Source organism: Monodelphis domestica, chromosome 3 (genome assembly GCF_027887165.1).
Source record: "Monodelphis domestica isolate mMonDom1 chromosome 3, mMonDom1.pri, whole genome shotgun sequence".
NCBI lineage: Eukaryota > Metazoa > Chordata > Mammalia > Didelphimorphia > Didelphidae > Monodelphis > Monodelphis domestica.
The window spans coordinates 258110194-258130224 of NC_077229.1; the positions used below are offsets into that span (position 1 = coordinate 258110194).

The 20031-nt window shown below is 35.6% G+C and overlaps 1 protein-coding gene and 1 long non-coding RNA gene across 7 annotated transcripts in view; one reads left to right on the top strand and one right to left on the bottom strand.

The window, feature by feature from the left end:
* PIEZO2 (piezo type mechanosensitive ion channel component 2) overlaps positions 1-12070 on the top strand; it is a 551033-nt gene extending 538963 nt beyond the window's left edge. For all 6 annotated transcript variants that reach the window (XM_056823644.1, XM_056823640.1, XM_007487722.3 and 3 more), the window contains 4 exons: positions 2804-2926; positions 4014-4093; positions 8938-9121; positions 10167-12070. In XM_056823644.1, coding sequence (XP_056679622.1) covers positions 2804-2926; positions 4014-4093; positions 8938-9121; positions 10167-10419 — 640 coding nt within the window. In that variant the 3' untranslated portion in view covers positions 10420-12070. The remainder of the gene's footprint in view (positions 1-2803; positions 2927-4013; positions 4094-8937; positions 9122-10166) is intronic.
* The window catches only part of LOC103093239 (uncharacterized), a 68134-nt gene that overhangs the window by 23726 nt on the left and 24377 nt on the right, over positions 1-20031 (bottom strand). The window contains exon 3 of the long non-coding RNA XR_008917665.1: positions 16468-16717. This is a non-coding gene — a long non-coding RNA (uncharacterized LOC103093239). The remainder of the gene's footprint in view (positions 1-16467; positions 16718-20031) is intronic.

Here is a 20031-nt window from a genome sequence, read left to right on the forward strand (position 1 = left end):
CTCCCCCTAATTAGAAGCCCTTGAAATTCTAGGCATATGCATCCTAAGGGAGACAGGAGGGAGAAAGACAGAAAGCAGTACTGCATGCATGCCTCTTTTATATATATTTCCCATTTTTGACATCAATAGCCTTTTGAATAGCTCAGGTTGAAGGCACAATCATTTTGTATCATAAAGACTGAAAAGGTGACAAAATACTCTATGAAATCATGGTTTTTAATACTTTAAGGCAGGTGATGAGACCAGTTTGCTGACTCCTTTATTTGCCCCTATATGAGAAACTATACCCCATTCACTCATTTAGCTAAAATTTACTTTTTCTACTGGTTTCATTAATAGATATTGAACCAACAGAAAGACATGGAAACTCAGAGCAACATAATTTTAGAATTTAAAGTCATCTGCAAAATGTTAAATATTATGAAGTAGGGGCAGCTAGGTGGCTCAAATGGATTTGAAAGTCAGACCTAGAGATGAGAGCTCCCAGGTTCAAATCTGGCCTCAGACACTTCCTAATTCTGTGACTTTGAACAAGCCACTCAACCCCATTGCCAAGCCTTGGAACCAATATGCAGCATTGATTCTAACACAGAAGACAAGGACTTAATTTTTTTAATATGATGAAGGAAAGGGATTATTATAAGCAATATTGCCTCATAAAATAATAAATAGCAGAGTGGAAATGACTGCAGAAATCAGAGTGTGACACTCAATTAGGCCATCTGAAGATTAATTTCCAGCAGAACAGAATCTCCTTGAAAGAAGAAACTATTTTTAATGTTTTCTTTGTATATTTGGCATATAACATAGGTAACAGAGGAGTTTAGAAGAGGCACAGGGGAAAGGTAGCAAGTTTGCTTTTTGATATATTGAATTTGACATGCCTATGAGGCATCCAATTAGAAAAATAAAATCCAGTAGGCAGTTGTTGATTTAGGATAGATAAGAGAATATATAAATTTGGATAATGATCTACATGTTAATGGTAAATTTATCCAGGGGAAGTGATGAGAGAGACAGAGAGACAGAGACAGAGACAGAGAGACAGAGACAGAGAGAGAGACAGAGAGAGAGACAGAGAGAGAGACAGAGAGAGAGAGAGAGAGAGAGAGAGAGAGAGAGAGAGAGAGAGAGAGAGAGAGAGAGAGAAGAAGAAGAAGAAGAAGAAGAAAAAGTCCAGAACAGAACTTTGAGGTACACTCACAATCAGTAGACATGACATGAATGATGTATTGCAGAAGAGATTAAGGAGTAGTAAATTAGGTAGGAGAAAAAAACAACACACAAAAACAATATAAAAAAAATACAGAGGAGAGATTTGGGAGTTACCTTCAAAGAGCTGATTGAACTCATAAGAGCCAAAAGAAAAAGGAGAACTGAATCCAGGATAGGGTCTTGGGAGATACTTGTAATTAGAAGGTGAGATATACCAAATGACCCTGTTAGAGACTTAAAAGGAGTTGTTCAGACAGAATGAAGAATCAGAAGAGAAATGTTGGTAAAACTGAAAAAGTAGGGTATATCCAAGGAAAAAAGAGATAGTTAATAATGCCATAGTCTTCTGAGCAGTCAAAAAAATAAAGACTGAAAAAAGGCTATTAAAAAATAACAATTACGAGATCCTTGGAAACCTTGGAGAAAGCAGTTTCAATTAAATAGTAGGATTGAACACCAGATTGCAAGGAGTTAAGCAATTAGAAGAGGAAGTGTAGGAGAGAAAGGAAGGAGAAAAGGTATGGATGAAGACATAGCTTTTTCTAGAAGTTTAGAGGAGATAGGTATAAGATGATAGTTCCTTCTTTTACTTATCACAGTGCTCACACAATGCATAGCAATAGAGAGGGTGGGGCTGACCTTCTTCACTCACCTATGTCTTCTTGTTCATGTCTCCATGGCCTTCCAAATGCTGGCTTAATTTTGGCACTCCTCCCTTTTCTAACTGTCAATCCCTATCTCATTTCTAACTTCCTTCTCAATTTTGGCTTAGGTGTGAAGCATCCAAAGTATTAAGATTTGAGCAGTGTTTGGGAACTGATATTTTCCTTCCCTATGAGACAAATGAGTAGCATTCATTGGAAAGTCCCCAAGTGTTGATGGTCCTACTCCATTTCTTCACCTTTGCTTTTTGTAGAATTTATGTGGTTCTTCTGACACTTTGGCAACTAACATATGCTGTTATCACTTCTAGAAAACACTCTCTGGCACATTTAACTCAGTTTAATTAAAGAGATACTAATTAAACACCTGCTGTAGGTAACAAACTATCCTGTGTTCTGAGAAAAATGCAAGATTCTATCCTTGCTTTCATGAAGCTTTAAGATACCAATGTAGCCCTCGAATGTTCTATCTCTTCTCCCTTATTGTAGGTGCATGTGCAGTCCTCCTCTTCTTCTAATCAGTCATATCCTTGATGGTATTGATCCAATGAAATAAACAAAGGTATTTTTATTCACTAATTTTAAAAATACTCCCTCTAAAATTTTTTGGATCAAAAAATAATTTTTAAAAATCCTAGATCTGACCGTCCTCATCTTGACTGAGCTCAAGTAAAATTTAATGCAGGAAAATAAGTGTAACAAGGTCTTTCAGTGGCTCAGTATTATTTTCCTCATCTAAATGTGTTATGACCAGCTTTGAATTTTTTCTGAGTATAGTGAAAGAGATACAAGTTAAAAGAGAAAGATGTTGCTAGGCAAATAATGCCTCTTTGGTGGACTGAGTAGGATTGTTAAGGATAAGTTTTAATTCTCTGCAGAACTAGTTGATATGAATACTGACTTTTCAGTTGGTTTTGTTTTCACAGAAATATGAGTCTGGGTGCAAAAGCAGAAATAGCATCAGATAAGCTTTCTTTTACTCTTGAAAATGAGACCAGAATTTCTATCGCTCAGATGATGTCTGACTCCAAATTTACAGCAATACCAGCGTAAGAATACTTTTCTTCATAATGTATTTGTGTGTGTGTGTGTGTGTGTGTGTGTGTGTGTGTGTAAGCAATCTTTCCTGCAAATATATGGACTTTGAGTTGGGACAATTAGTCATTCAGGAGAGGAACTCTAAAAAGGAGAACTGCTGAGAGGTAGAATCAAGTGAAATTCATTCACAACTTCTGACCAAAGCAGAGTAGATTCCCATGTTGTTGTGTTGTTGGCATTAATAGAGTCATTTCTCTCCTGCTCTGAGAAGGCTTTTTTCTCCTGTATTATAAATGTTTTAGGAATAGGAGTCACAATAGCACGTTCCTTAGAAATGCCTAGTCATTAAATGAAGGACATTACTTGTTGTAATTCAATTGATTCATTTATACAAAGCCTCTTAAGTTTGAATTAAAATAAAACCTAATTCTGCCTGTGAGAGTGAGAAACTCAAATAACAAAAAGGACATAAAGAGGCCATCTATGTCAAAGGAGAAAAAACTCCACCAAGTGCTGCTCAAACTAGCTGGGTAGTTTAGTGGATTGAGAGCCAGGTCTAGAGATGGGAGGTCCTAAATTCAAATCTGACCTCAGACACTTCCCAGCTGTGTGACCTTGGGCAAGTCACTTCACCCCCATTTCCTAGCCCTTACTGCTCTTCAGCCTTAGAACCAATACACAGGATTGATTCTAAGAGGGATGGTGAGGGTTTAAAAAGAAAAAAAGTCTAAGTCAATATATGGGCTTCAGGGGTCCTTATGCACAGTTTTGTGGCCTATGTTTCTGTTTTATTTATACTGATACAGGTGAGACCCCTACTGTCATGTTAATCGGGACTATAGGCAGAGAATTGCATTTCTATTTGCATTTGAAATTTTAAAATGAGCTTATCCATAGTTTATTTTCTACCTAGAATTAGGTGGCTAGTAATACCCAGCAGCTGATGAAGCAATTCAGTTCTATAGAAATGATTGGAATATAAACCTATGAATGATGATTTCTACAGATAGCATAGATATATGGGACACTTTCATTTTCTGATTAACCTTCTTTGGTAGAATATGGGCTAAATAAATATTACCTCCTCTTTTTGCATAGGACCATAAAAGGAATATATCCATATTACCTCAAAGCTCCCAGTGATGCCAATACAAAACCCATAAAGCAGCTTTTAAAAGGTAAAGATTATGAGATTTTCACACTATGTGTCTTCTTTCACAATATGATGAACATGGAAATATGTGTTGTATATAACACATGTACAAACTACATCATATTACCTGCAGTCCAGGGGAATAGGGAAAGGTAGGAGGGAGGGAGTGAACATAGATAAAAAAAAAAATCAGAAAACTGTTCCTGAAAACTGTACCTAATTTAGGGGCAAAAAATTTTAAATGTTTTAAAAATGGATCTTATAAGATTTTCAAGATTTGTGACATTAAGATACTTGTTTTGCAGCTTTAACAACTAAGTGTTTCTCAACTCTCTCTGACTCTCTTCTCAAGTAATTTTCATTTAACTGGCAAAAAAAAGGCATATTATTTTAATTTTGGTCCTAAGAATAGAAAGCCGGGCTGCCTAACCTTTACTAATCAGAAGAATGAATCCACTTGCCTATGGAAGACTCAGCCTCACTGCTTTTCTCCTATTGGTTCTCTCAGGCCAGTGATTGACTTACTCCACTCATAATAGCTGAAATTATTGATTTCATGAGCTCCTTGCCAATTTCCCTTGGTATTGACTAACACTTGGATTTAATGTGATATAATAACTACAGATCTTAGAGTACCCTTTTGTCCCTTGTAATAAAGAATAAAATTAACTGACTTCATCATAGGGGTTTTTGATGATGGAGGGTCATGGTCCATTTTCTCCATTCTCAGAAAATAGCCAACCTTATCCCATCCCCAGGAATTTTTTAAAAAAATAATTATTTCATTTACTTGAATCAAAGATAGAATATTTGATGATTGAAATGTATACTGCAGTTATTTAGTATCATGATTATTTTACCATCAACATAACTGCCACCAGATCTGAATGTCTTTGTACCTGGTACTCTTCAAAGCAAGCCAAAGATACAATCTTTGCCTTTCATGAACTTTTGAAGAAAATATATAATTCATGTCTACATAATACCCAAACAATTCCTTGTTCTACAAAGTTGTTAGTCCAAACATTTCCCATATTTCTCAGTCCCTAGAACTGCCCTTACCAGTCTAGTTCTCAACAAGAGCCCTTCCCTCCTACTTGTAATAAAATTAAAACCATTCCAAGTTCTCTTGACTGCATTCCTGCCTTAGAATGCTACTATAATGACAACTTCAATATTTCTTCACCTATCTTCTCTAGGACAGTATATTTTTTCTCATTTCATTCCCCCTTCTCTTGATTCTATTCTCTCCCACTTCTTCTAGGACTAGGTACCATCAATTCTCCTCTTGCTTTTTGCATCTTCAATTTCTGCCTCTCTACTGGCTCCCATTCTTCAAACATGATTAGGTAGGTCTCAACTATCTGGAAGAAAAATCTTTTCACTAGACTGTAAGTTCTTTGAGGGCAGGAGCTATTACGTATTTTTTTTTTTTGGCATATCCACCACCTAGAATAGTGTCTACCATATGATAGACACTCCTTAAATGCTTGTTGAATGAATAATTGGCTGATTTTCAACCATTGAGCTTCTGTTTCAGTCATTTTTCAGTCATGTCCAACTCTTCCTTACCCCATTTGGCAGAGATATTCCATTTCCCTCTCCAGTTCATTTTACAGAAGAGGAAACTAAGACACATGGGGTTAAATGATTTGTCCAGAAGCACACAGCTAGTAAGTGTCTGAGGCCAGATTTGAAGTCAAGGAAATTAATCTTCCTGACTCCAAGCCCAGAACTCTATCCCTTGTACCACCTACCTGCCCTTATTGAGTTACTAACCTATTTTTCATCTTCCTTTCATTATCTAGTTTCTCTTTAAGGAAAAAAAAAACCTTTTGATTTATTGCCTTTAATTCTTCTATCCCCATTCATTCTTTTCTTCCCTGGAATCAGGCTTCTGACCCCATACCTCTGCTGAAACTAATCTCTTAAAGGACTTCCTTCATTGTCAAATCCAGCAGTTTTCCTTAAGCTTCACTGTTTAATCTCCCAAACAATTGACATTATTCATATCTTCTTGAAATTTGATTCTTTTGTTGATTTCCATTATTTTGATGATTCTGACTTTCTTCCTTCATCTTGGACAGTTCATACTCTGTTGCCTTGGTAGCATGCCCTCCTTCCCTTAAATATGCCTATTCTTAAAATATCTATTCTTCCCCTTTTGGTCCTCTATTTTCACCCTCGTTGGTGATCATGCCTATAAGTACAAGAGCATTAGACTACACATAACAAGGAAAATGAAAGGGAGGAGAAGAAACATTTATATAACACTTACTATGTGCCAGGCACTGTGCTAAATGCTTTTACAAATAGTATCTCCTTTGGTCCCAGTAACTATGTGAGGTAGATGCTATTATTATCCCCATTTTATTGTTGAAGAAATTGAGGCAGATAGATATTAAGTGACTTGCCCAGAGTCATTCAGCTAGTAAGTATCTAAGGCTGGATTTAAACTAGGGTCTTCATGACTAGTCCAGTACTCTACCCACTTCACCACCAACTTCACCAGCAAAGATTGGATTGGAGTTTTAGCTCTACCATTTATGAGCTGAGTGACCCTAACAACTTCTTAGTGACTCAGTTTTCTTATCTGTAAAATGATAGGGCTAAACAATGTGATTTTAAAATTCTATTCCAACTCTAATAATCTATGAAATGGGAATCTATAAACCCCTATTTAGATTAACTTCTGGGCAGATTTCTAAAACAGTCTATCTCCTGCAAATTTTCTTTGGATCCTCACTCCCACATTCTTGAGTATAATGGACATTTCCACCTAAAACTTCAACAGATGAAAAACCAAACTTATCATTTTCCTAATGACAGGTATCCATACACCTAACTAGTTTTCTATCTTAATTCTTTATTTCTGTTAATGATAATATCATTCTCTCATACATAAAAACTTAAAAACTCAGAGTTGTCTTTTATACTTCTCTTCCATCCTCTCAATCCTAGTCAAGGTCATCTTGCCTTGTGCTTTTCTCTTGGACCTACCCTCCATCCTAAAACTAGGTTGAGTAGTCCTAAGGGTCCATTAATTTATTTTATGTGTTCTTCTTCCAAAAAGCTGTTCACCCAACATTGGAAACATGAATATAAAAAATGCATCCCAGTACAGTCTCTTCTTTGCTCACTGGGGATCAAATGGGGTAATATTTCAAAACATATAACAGAGTTCTATTCATATAATATGTGCTTAATAAATGCATGTTCCCTCCCGTCATTTTTCCTCTTAGACATAAAACTTTTCTGATATCCCACATTTTATCCTGAGTCTTTGAAGCCTCTCCCTTGTGGTGACTTTGATATTTAGTTCTGGTTATTGTCACAGAATCTCAGAATTCAAGGAGAATGCAGAAGCCAACTTAGTCCAACGTTTAGTTGAACCACAATCCTCTAAAGCATACATAAGTGGTCATCCAGTCTCTACCTAGATGATTTTGATGAGAAAATCATGGGAAGAGCACTGCTTAGATTTTCCATTTATGTGAGGTAAAAGAGTACTTTGGGGCCAAGTTCTTGGGCCTGTATATCAGAAACACATGTTGTGAGGGCAGCCCAATGACTCAGTGGATTGAGAGCCTGGACTAGAGATGGGAGGTCCTAGGTTCAAATTTGGCCTCAGACACTTCCTAGCTGTGTGACTCTGGGCAAGTCACTTAACTCCCATTGTCTAGCCCTTATCACTCTTCTGCCTTGGAACCAATACATGGAAGGTAAAGGATTTAAAAATAAACTATAAGACTTTCCCTCTAATGTCTCTGTATTAATGACACCAACCACACAGGTTCAAAACCACAAATTTAGCTTTTATCCTTCCCTCTTTCTCACTCAACGTATTTGCTAAGTCCTATTGAATATAGAACTATAATGATTATATATTACTTTTAATACACTATATTTCTCACATCCCTTCTTTCATTTCCATTTCCACTGTAATCACTCTTGTTATTGTCTTCATTACCTCTAACATTACGTGCCCTCTATGCCTTTTCCCATGTTGTCTCTTTTGTATGTAGTGGACTAATTGTTCACCCCTAAAACTCCATCTCCTTCCTGGAGTCTGAAAGATCTGAGTTCAAATCTGGCCTCAGGCATTTACTAGCTGTGTCTAGGTAAATGTGCTTAGGTAATAACTAGATAGTGACTCCTACTATCCCAGGGGAAAACCTAACTCTTCTATCTGCCTACCTTTTATTCCCCTCTTATCTGTCTTTCACTTTGCTGCCTAATCTTCCCAATGTACTGCTCTGTTCATGTCACTCTTTTACTCAAAAACCATTAGTGGATCCCTGTTACCTACTGAATAAAGTATAAATGTATGACCCTGACCTTCAAGACCTTCCACAGTCCAATTCATATACATTTCCAGTTTTATCTCATATTTTTCCCTTGCTCTCCATTTCAAGGATCCTGTTTCTCTCAGTCTCTCACTATTACCTGCCCCCTATGCCTCTTCTCATGTTGCCTCCCTTGCATGTAATGGACTAATTGGTCATCCCAAAACTCCATCTCCTTCCTTTAAGGACTAGTCCAGGGACTGCATCTCCTCCCTAAAAACATCTCTTTCTCACCCCACAGGAAATTGTCTCTCTCTCTTCAGATTTTACTATAGTGCTTGTCATGTATTTCTCTTTTGCATTTATCACTGTCTTGTTCATTGAAGTTACTTGTGTTCCTTTCTCACTCCTAGAAATTAATTCTGTCATAGCTCACTTTGCATCGCCAATACCTAACATATAATAGATGCTAATTAAATACTTTTTTGTATTAAACCAAAGAGGATTATATGAAAACAGATTGAAATATGTTAAATTAGTGAGGTTCTTGTATTAATTTAATTGTATTCTTCTTCCTTTCTAGAAAATAATTTTAAAGATATCACAATCATTCTGCGCCGAGATAATAAGAGTGTAATCGAGAATGAGTGGTGGGTACTTGATCTGCTTGGAAATAAGTTACTTAACCAAGATCAGAAAGGTTTGGAATTGGTGGTTTTCAATGACAAAGTCAGCCCTCCCAGTCTTGGATTTCTTGCCGGCTATGGGTAAGGATAATTTCAGCCCATGGAAATCTGAAAGTCTATCTTCATATTATTTCAATTTAGATGACAGAAGCATTTCATTTTTATAATCATAGAACTAATAGGGACTTCAGGGTCCAAGAAGTTCAGGCTCCTCATTTTATAGATTAAGAGTTTGAGGCATAGAAAGATATTACCAGTGATCAAACACTCATCAGTTACATAGCCAGGACTAGTTTCCAAGTGACTCTCTCCTAATCCAATAGTCTTTCTACTGAGCTATGCTGTATTTAAACATATAAAAATGTTTGTGCATTGTATCTCCCATTTCTGATCATCTTCTAGTGTATAAAGAGCCAAACAATTATGATTAGTTTTGTCCCATAATTCATTACCTGTATATTATGTATGCCTATGCCTCTATGATGACAATATATCTGGAATGATTTTTTAAAAATCAAGTCCATAAACCAATTTAATTATCAACATAATATTCTATAGATTATATTTGATAGTATGTAACATTTTGTATGATATGAGAAGTATACATATACATACATACATACAAATTTCCAAAGGGTTTAAGTCAGATTTCACCAGCTTCTCATTTGGGAATTGGAGGTCCCAAATTAACAGATTATTCAAGCAGTATATAGGCATAGCCTCCTAAGCTTAATATTCTTCAGGTCTCTTCTAGCCGTTAGCCAAACCAAATTTTGTGGTATAACTATGCCTGTTGAGTTAAAAAGCTGACCACATTTTCTCTGGCCACAAACATCTATCACTACTGAGAATATGACTAGCTGCCTACACCCATAATTGAAGATTCTCAAATATTCATTTTTACCTCCTTAGTTGCCCATTATCCATACTATCAGATCCTGTTCTTTATAGGTATAGTTAACCTGATACATGTTCCCTTCAAAGGCTAGGAGGTATGGTACAGTAAGGAGAATTTTAATTTTTTAAAATGTTGCTTTTACTTGTTAGTTTCACCATTTAACAATTTAATCATGAGTCCATCTCCCATTTCACTTGCTTTGAATAATTTCCCTTTTTCTTTACACAGTATTATGGGACTGTATGCTTCTGTCGTCCTTGTGATTGGAAAATTTGTCCGTGAATTCTTCAGTGGAATCTCTCACTCCATAATGTTTGAAGAACTACCAAATGTAGATAGAATTTTGAAATTGTGCACCGACATTTTCTTAGTGAGAGAGACAGGGGAACTGGAACTAGAGGAAGACTTATATGCCAAACTGATATTCCTGTATCGCTCACCAGAGACAATGATCAAATGGACTAGAGAAAAAGACAACTGATGCAATGAGAAACAAAATGCAAAAAAAAATGACATTTAATTTTTTTAAAAGCACAAAATTCTCAGAAGAATCAAGTGTTTTCTAGTTGGGCATTGATGGCCTCTCCTAGATCTCTTGGAAACCATGCCACCTTTCCAAATAAGGGATGATGGTGAAGCTTGGTTTTGATATTTTTTAATTCCATTTCTCTCAAACCACAGGAACTTGCTTTACAATGTTGTCAGCTGTGTCTGGCATTCAGTGTGGCCAAGCAAAGAGCCATATTTATGAATTCAGAGAGGACCAAGAGGGAAAAGAACAAAAATAAAAGATGCCCCATGGATGGTTTAACTGAGCTTATGAAGGTGACACAGTTTGAGATGTACAAAGTCCAGTTTTCTATCAATAACTGTGAAGAAGCCATGATGGAAAAGCGGGAGACCTCCAGCATGCAAGCAATGGGGAATAACAATATGGGGCTCAGAGTCTCTTCACCCTATCTGTTTCTGGCAAAACAGAGCTATTGAGACCTCAAATAGAGGACAAGCCTCACTCTAAGCAAAAAGATAATCTTAGTGATAATCTCTTACTGCCTTATTTTATTTGAAAAAAATCATAGGAAGAAAATTTCCATTAAACATCAATGACTTCTCAGGAAAAAAAAATCAAAAACAACAGTAAAACCCATTTTGCTAAGGTCCCACTAAACTCTAACACCAATGACGACGACTGTTCTATGAGGTTATTTGCTTCTCAGAGTTACTGCTCCTCATTAGACATAGACATGCAGTATAAATTAAGGCAACCTGATTATATAAGGAGCACTTTGAATTTATAAATCTTTAATAACTGAGGTCATAAGCATTCTCCTGCCTTTTCCCCATCCTTTACCATGCTTTTTCCCCATTTTGATGATTTAAGGCAATGGTTTTTCCACTCTATGACATTTTCCTTCCAGTTTTTCAGGTATACCAAAGTGTTTACATATGCCAATTCACATTTTTACATCCAAGACGGGTTTTTTAAGTTCATAATTATGAAAGAAGTTATGTATATGAGCTTGGGGAAAATAAAATGGCCTTTTCTTAAATTATTATTATTGGTGATACAACCTCTTCATTAAAGAACAATATAGCATGAAGTTATGATTGAAATGTAGTTTTCATTACATGTTAACTTATGGTTTCAGAGAAGAACCATTGAATAAACTGAGGTATGTGAAAAGTTTATCCCAGGTAGTTTGGGTTTGGGAATGACACAAAAATAAAGCCATGTTGTACAGTCATTTTAAAGATATTCATTATTCTGCCATTTTGCATGGAATTTATGAAAAGGGTATGAGGGAAGTATTTATCCGCAACATATAGCCAGGAATGAAGAAAACCCCAATGGAGATGAAGAGTCATGTGTTTTCCTCTTTGCTGCTGTGTATGAATAATGTAATAGGTTGCTACCTAGAAATTATCAAGGTCCTAAATTCTAAAGAGAAAAACTATTATAGTGAATATAGAGCTTTAACAGCAGAATTCAAATAATGTTCAGCGCTTCCAAATAAATATTACACATTTGTTATTATACTGTGAAAAGTATCACACGTTCGACCCTCCACGTGGCATCTTGAAATAAACTGCTTCAAACCACTGTAACAATAAAATTGAATCAGTGAATGGAACCCTCTGGAAAGCATTCTGATTTCCCAACAATGGGAAGAATCTTCAATGTGTACGTTTCTGATTGAGTCCTTTGCTTTGAAAAAATAAATCAACCTGATGAATTTTCAGAGGATAGATTTCATCTAAGTTAGGAAAAGTCATAGCATCATCACTGAATATTAGAATCGCATGAGGTTTGGCAGGTAGCCACTGCTTTATGGTTCTGTATGAGCTTGCTGGACCATGGATAGAGATGACTGGCAGCCCAATACTGCAGCCACTTCTGCTCTTTCACCTTTCTCCTGAGTCATGTCTTACCTCTCTAGAAGAATGATTTATTCAGCATTAGTGTCTTTGCCCATTATTTACTTGGTCATACTGCCTTCCTTGCCTCCTGACCTTCACATGAGGTCATAATATAAATATAAGGTTTATTTTTAATGTGCAATACATCATCTTTTTCACAGAAGTCACTTATTCTTGGCATTGAGTTCATGAAGTTTGGGTGCATATTCTTTAATGCCTTGTCATGAAACCATACTGCAATCACATTAGCTAATAAACATACTTTGGATTAAACAGCTAATTTTTTTCCAAATCTAGCCTTTAGTTGTAATACAGGTTTTCAAGGTGGCTTAAATTAATTGGATTTCTAGGCCGTTCTATGCTCATCTACATATCTGGAATTTTTTTCTTAATCTTTGTGATATATGAAATGGTGCAAGAATGTGTAGCAATGTCCCATATCCATTTCAGAATTTATGTAATTTGGGAACAATTAGTGGGCAGTGAGGTTATATAGTGAATAGAGCACCGGGCATAGAATCTGGAAGTTTTGAGTTTAAATTTGACCTCTGATATTTACTAGCTATGTGACCCTGAGCAAGTCACTTAACCTCTGTTTGCCTCAGTCTCCTGCAAAGTGGGAATAATAGCACCTACCTCCTAGAGTTGTTGTAAGAATCGACTGAGATAACAATTATGAAGCCTTTAGCACGAGGCCTAACACGTAAGTGCTTTATAAATGTTAGCTATTATTATTTTTCTAATATATTCTATTTACTTCATTAGATATTTCTCAACATGTAAAAAATGTTTAACATTTCTTTTTTTTTTTAATTTTGAGCTCTGAATTCTTTCCCTCCCATCTTCCCCTTCACCCTATGCTGACAAAGCAAACAATGTGATATAGATTATACATGTGTAATCATGCAAAAAATTTTTCCATATTAGCAATATTGCTAAAGAAAACACAGACCAAAAAAATCCAAGAAAAATAAAGTTTAGAAAATGTGTGTAGACTTACATTCAGACTACATTAATTCAGACTATATTAATTCCTTTTCTAGAGGTGGAAAGCATTTTTCATCATAAGTTCTTTGGAATTGCTTTGGAACTTTGTATTCATCAGAATACCCAAGTCATTCACAATTGATCATCATACAATATTGTTGTTACTATGTGCAATATTCTCCCAGTTCTATTCACTTCATTTTGTATCAGTTTATTTGGCTTCCCAGTGTTTTCTGAAACCATCCTGCTTTTTATTTCTTATAGCAAAATAGTACTCCATCACAATCACATGCCACAACTTGTTCAGCCATTCCTCAATCAATGGGCATTGCCTCAATCTCCAGTTCTTTTACACCACAAAAAAAGAGCTGCTATAAATATTTTTGAAGGTATAGAGCCTTTTCTTTTTCCTTTGTTCTAGTAAAGATCTATATCTTTATATATAGTATATATATATATATATATATATATACATATATATATATATATATATATATATATACCTAGTACTGGTATTGCTGGCTCAAAAGGTATACACAGTTTTATAGCCCTTTAGGCATAGTTTCAAACTGCTTTGCAGAAGAGTTGGGTCAGTTCAATACACCAATAGTGAATCAGTGTCTCAATTTTTCCACATTTCTTCCAAAATATGTCATTTCAATCTCTGTCATATTAACCAGTCTGATAGGTGTGAGATGGCACCTCAGAGTAATTTAAATTTCCATTTCTCTACTCAATAGTGATTTAGAGCATTTTTCCTTAGAATTATAGATAGCTTTGATTTCTTCTTCAGAAAACTGCCTGTTGAAATCCTTTGTCCATTCATCAATTGGAGAATGACTCATATTCTTAGCTATTATTAGTGGTAGTAATAATAGTGTATTTATCAGAATTCAAAGGAAACAAAATTTTCAGGCATTGTTTTAAAGCCTAATTAGATGAAGATACCCCAATCTTTAGAGGGTCACATAGTAGTCTTCTAGCCTTGGTTTTGATGTGGTCTTAAATTAAAAGAGATCTTCATGAGTAAAAATGATTTTTTCTAATAATCAGGTCTTGTATTGTCTTGCTCACAACCACTTCATAGCAATGATTTGCAGCTCTCTTCTCATTATTCTTCCAACTTCAAGAAGTCTATCACGCATAATAAAATAAATAAACAAATCACCCCTTCAGTCACCAGATGTCTTTAAAGGTCTTCCTGTATTGTCTGAAGAGTAAATTGTTTTATTCATTAATTCTTATTTGTTTGTTTTGAAAGTATTTTCCTTGGTATTTTGGTGCAACTGATTCTGTTTCATTGTAGGCTTGATTGATATTTGAAATAATTCACTTTAGGGGCAGCTAAGTGACTCAGTGAATTGAGAGCCAGACTGGTGACAGGAGGTCCTGGATTCAAATTTGTCCTCAATCACTTCCTACCATCTGTATGACCCTTAGTAAGTCACTTAACTCCAATTGCCTAATTTTTTCCACTCTTCTACCTTGGAGCCAATACTTAATATTGATTCTAAGAGAAGATAAGGGTTTAAAACAAAAGTTCTTAATTTCCCTATGTCAATAGCCACTGCATCATCTCTAACAAGCAGTGAAACATGATCCTTAAGAACCATGATTTTTGTATGTTTTCTTGGGTTGGTATTCATTCTGAAAAATCACATATATTAAAAAAAACAACAAAGGAGAACAACGTTTGTATGTGGGACAAAAACTTATCAATTAGCTCATAGAAAATTGACTTGATATGAGGAAATCAGCTCTGTTCATTTTCATGGGGTCAAGATTATTCTTTCTCCCATAGGAATTCAGTTTCAATTCCACATGAGTTCCCTTTTCAGGCATTTTAAAGAGTGTAAAATACCAAAGAAGTGGGGGAAATCTGAGTTGTAAGTATTGTCAAAATAATGATATTTATTTCTTATCTTAAGCGTTACAAAGCACTTTTTAATTAAAATTTTGTTGGTGTGTTTTGGTTTTGTATTATAAATGTTTATAGATTATCCCCCACTCCACATAAGATCTCTTCTAACAAGGTAAACCAATTATTAAAACTGACAAAATGGTGATCTCATCTAAAAATGCGTACAACATTTCATGTCTGTAGCATGATCATCTCTTTTTTATTTAAAAAATATTAACAAAAACATTTTCTCTCTCCCTCACCTTTTACTGCACTAGGGAAAAAAGAGAAGAGAAAAACAAGTATTTGTCATTGATATGTATAGTCAAACAAAACAAATTTCCTCAAAGGCTGTATTATATATATGGAGAGAGAGAGAAGAGATGCATAATTATATAATATGTGTATATATGAAAATATAATGTATATATATTGTGTTTATATATACTCACAAAAATATATAACAATATAACAAATAATGTATATGACATACTCTGCACCCTTCTTTTGTCATATTTTTCTTCTTCAGTCCTCTGGGATCACAAAATGTCATTTTATTGATCATAGTTCTTATAGTTGTCAAAGTTGTTTGTCTTTACACTATTTTTGTCATCATATAAATTATTCTTCCAGTTATATCTACTCATTTCATTCTCAATTTACAAAAATCCTCAAAATTGTTCATTTTATTATATTGATGTTAAGTTATAAAATTTTCTCCTAATTCTGCTTACTTTTAGTGCTATCAGTTCATGTCTTTCCATGCCTTTTTAAATCATTTTTTTTAAAAATCATTTATTGTTTCATTTCTTATAGCCCAATATTATCCAACCACATCCTCCCACAATTTATTCAGCCACTTCTCAGTTGATGGGATGCCTTTTGTTTTTTTTTGGGGGGGGGTTGCTATTATAAGAAATAGCTGTAAATATTTTTACTCATGTAAAACCTTTTTTTCTTTATTCAATCTAGTTTAGGCACAGACAGTTTGAAATTATACATAAATATCTTTTATACTTTTATACCTAATACATAAACTTTTATGCATAAAAAATGGGTTTTTTTCAACATTCCCTTTGAGTCAACAATACCACTCCTGGACCTGTAAACAAGGAACTTTATATACACCATCTTATTTGATTTTCACAACAACCCTGTGGCATAAGTATTTTCTTTCATTTTATAGTTGAGTAAACTGAGACTGAGAAAAATTTAGTAACTTACCCAGGTTCAACCAGCATCTGAGGCAATATTTGAACTCAGGTTTTCCAGACTCCAAGTCCAAAATGATGATGATGATGATGATGATGATGATGATGATGATGATGATGATGATGATGATGGTGGTGATGGTGGTGGTGGTGGTGGTAGTAGTGGTGGTGGTGGTGAAAATGTGGTGCTTTAAGATTTTCAACATACAAATTTGCAAAGTGTTCTTATTTGATCATCCCAAAGTGCTATTGTCTTCAATACACTAAAAGAGATGAAACAACAGAGCTTACTTTGTTCAGTGTTCATATAGGTGATTATTAATAACAGGTAAGGTATGAAACAAGAAGATGTATATTCACCAGAGGTTTCTATTACTATTATGGAAAAAGTCCTATGTGGCTTCCAAATCGAAGGATTTCCTCTAAATTGTGAGCTCCATCAGATTCTCTTATTTATTAACATGGTTTGGGTTACCTTAAAACCTGTCATTACACCTGTAATATTTATTGGGAAAGGAAATAGAAATTTGGAAAACCGGGGGATAAATGGGAGGTTTGTATAGGGGTAAGGAGAGAGAGGGAATATTGCTTGGTGAGGCAAGGGAGGGAGATGCCCCCTGCTGAGAGGAAACAGCAGGGGTCCAATAAGGACGGTTTATCTTTGAATGACTGAAACTGAAGTTCAGCTCCCTCTATGACCAGAAAAGATAGTCCTCTTATCTGACTGAAAATTCAAATAATATTATGTTTAATAATCCAGTTGGAATTGGAGTTTTTCCTAGTTTCAGAGTATAGGGCCAGGCCCTAGAGGCTGGCGTTGGGTTTGTCCCACTCCTTCTACTCTCCTTGTTCTAATTCAGAATCTTAGCAGTAGACAGAAAGCAAACAAGAACAATTCTAACCTTTAGAAGCCTGTGTCTTTGTGCTGAACCAAGAAGAGCATGCCACTCCAGACTGGGCTGAACAAGCTCCTCTCTCCTCCAACACCAGGACGCAAGTCCCACCAGGCAGGAAGGAAGTGCTAGTCACAAGACCCAACTGCCACTCCCAGTTGGCTCCTTCCCCCACAAACTGTCAGTTTTGTTTCCTTTCCACACACCTCATAAGGAAAATCCATAATGGCATGAAATAGATTGGCCTAACAATCTACATAAGAAAAAAACATGTGGTTAAGGAAAGTTTATTTTGTAATTTACTACATGCAATTCAATGGCCTACCCATAGAGCTTGTTCCTTGAGTACATGTAACTCACAAAAGCAATACAAGTGAAGAAATAACTTCTCTCAAGTTTAGACAGGAAGGAGAGAGTAGAGTAGATGGCCTTTGGGAAACTGTGTAGTTCTTTTAATGACCCCCAAGGTTCTCTGAAACAAACACTCATCATTTTAACCACCATATTCCTTAGTGATGCTGCATGGCCAATAGTCACAAAACAGTTTCCACAGAATTGAATCTGAGGATCTCCCAATAAGTAATGGAAACATACAATCTGGAGAGCTCTTAGTTTGTGGCTCACAGAAATATGGATTAAGAAACTGGGTGATGGAGGGGAGATTTGGGGAGCTATCTAGCACCTATTTAACAGATGAAGAAATGGAGTCCTAGCGTTATTAAATGGCATGTCCCTGGTCACAGAGATAGGAAGAGTCAGAGGTGGTATTGAAACTCAGGTTCTCTGATTCCTAAGTCAGTGCTTTTCATATTATTCCAGTCTGCTTCATTCTATCCTAGAAAGGAGAGGATTGTTTAAAAAATTCTCATCTGTACAAACAGGGGAACCATCCATGTACTCAGAACCATACAAGTTATTTCATATATTTGGCACTGGCACAGGAGAGAATTGGATTCCTCCACTCATATATATATTGCAATTATGGAATCCTCAGCTCTCCCCGGAATATTATGTTGTAAATCTTGGATGAAAAGGTGTGAATCTAAGTGGGACACAGGAGGAAGTCAGATATAAATGGTGTTTTTATTTTCTTTTGCCAGTAAATATAATATGATGATTTAAACTGAGGAAAAGTAGGATGAACCCATGGTCTCATTCTATTTCCCCAACACTGTATGTCAAGATTTCTCACTCCAAATATAACACCCCTACCCACACACACCTACCTATCCTGAAAATGTGTAGTTGCTTTCAACCTAACAGTCCTTAATGAATATCCCTTACTTTATCCACATGTGTTATTGCTGAAGAGAAATATCTCTAAAAAACTCCCATAAACTTCATATCTACAGAGTACAAATTTCATTTCTCCTGAGACACAGAGAGGATTAGTAAATAGAATATTAAACTTGGGGTCAATAAGAAAAGTGTTCAGATCCTACCTCATATATACTAACTTGGATGACAGGATTCTTGGACTAGAGGAGCCATCATCTGCCCACCAAAACTCAGCCTCTCTCTCATACAGAAAAAGAAACAGGAAGAATAAATCCTATGGGTACCCTTTTGAGATCAATATTTTTCTGTATGAAGGAAAGACACCTTGGAGGTGACAAGACTGTTACTCTAGTCCCACCAAAGTTTCCAACTGTTGTGTAATAGAAACCCACAGACTCCGTATAGACAATTTAGGTAAATAAAGTCAAAAAGCCAAATTTCTCCAAGTCAAGGTAGAAAGTTAGATTTGATTGGATGAGGGCCAAGTCCTCCAATAAAAACATTTTCTTGCATGTATTACATTTTCGGACCCCAGTAAGAGACCACGTCCAGAGGCTGAGACCTGGTTTTATAACAAAATGACATATCACAAGACATAACATCATATAGACCTTATTTTAGAAACAATTACCCAATTACAAAGGTGATTAGTTAGTTCATTTAGGAAAGCCCATATTAGTCTTTATACTGATGACTTAGTCAAGTCAAATGCCATTACCTCTCTCTCCTCTGATCTGGGGGGAAGGATGGCTATTTCCAAACAGGGAAGGGTGCATGATGTTTGTGCCATATTGGTATATGAGAGTCAAATAGTCAGCATCTTATGAGAAAGGGAACTACAAACTTAGGGAGGGGTTAGACATGCCTTTAGAAACAGTTCTTATGCTTTAGTTAGAAATCCTTGTAAAAATCATGAATTCTACAGATTGTATTAAGATTATAATGGAATTTATACTAATCACTTTAAAATCACAGTACTGATTATCTTAAACCTATCACTATCACTAAAATCCAATCAAGTATAAGGGGGTAGGGGTCTATTTTCCCAACATTATCCCTCCTCTGATCCAAAGAAAACTGCTACCCATTTTCTGCTGGATCATTTACAATCTAAAAACAACACCACATTTAACATGATAATGTCAACAGGCACACTTATGTTAATTTGTAGGAGATTGATTATACATTATTAATTTTCAATAACAGTACATAGTCCCACAGTCAACATGATCTTGCAGCATTTAATTCTTTCAGGACGTCATCCTTATTTCAAGTTGATAAATTTGCCCCATTCACAATTTTTGTGGATTCAGTTCATCAACTTAGTCTCTATGTAAGTCACCATCCAGTTCTTAACTAGCTGAATCTGTAAACTTGTTGTAGAACCAATACAGCAGGGAATAAAT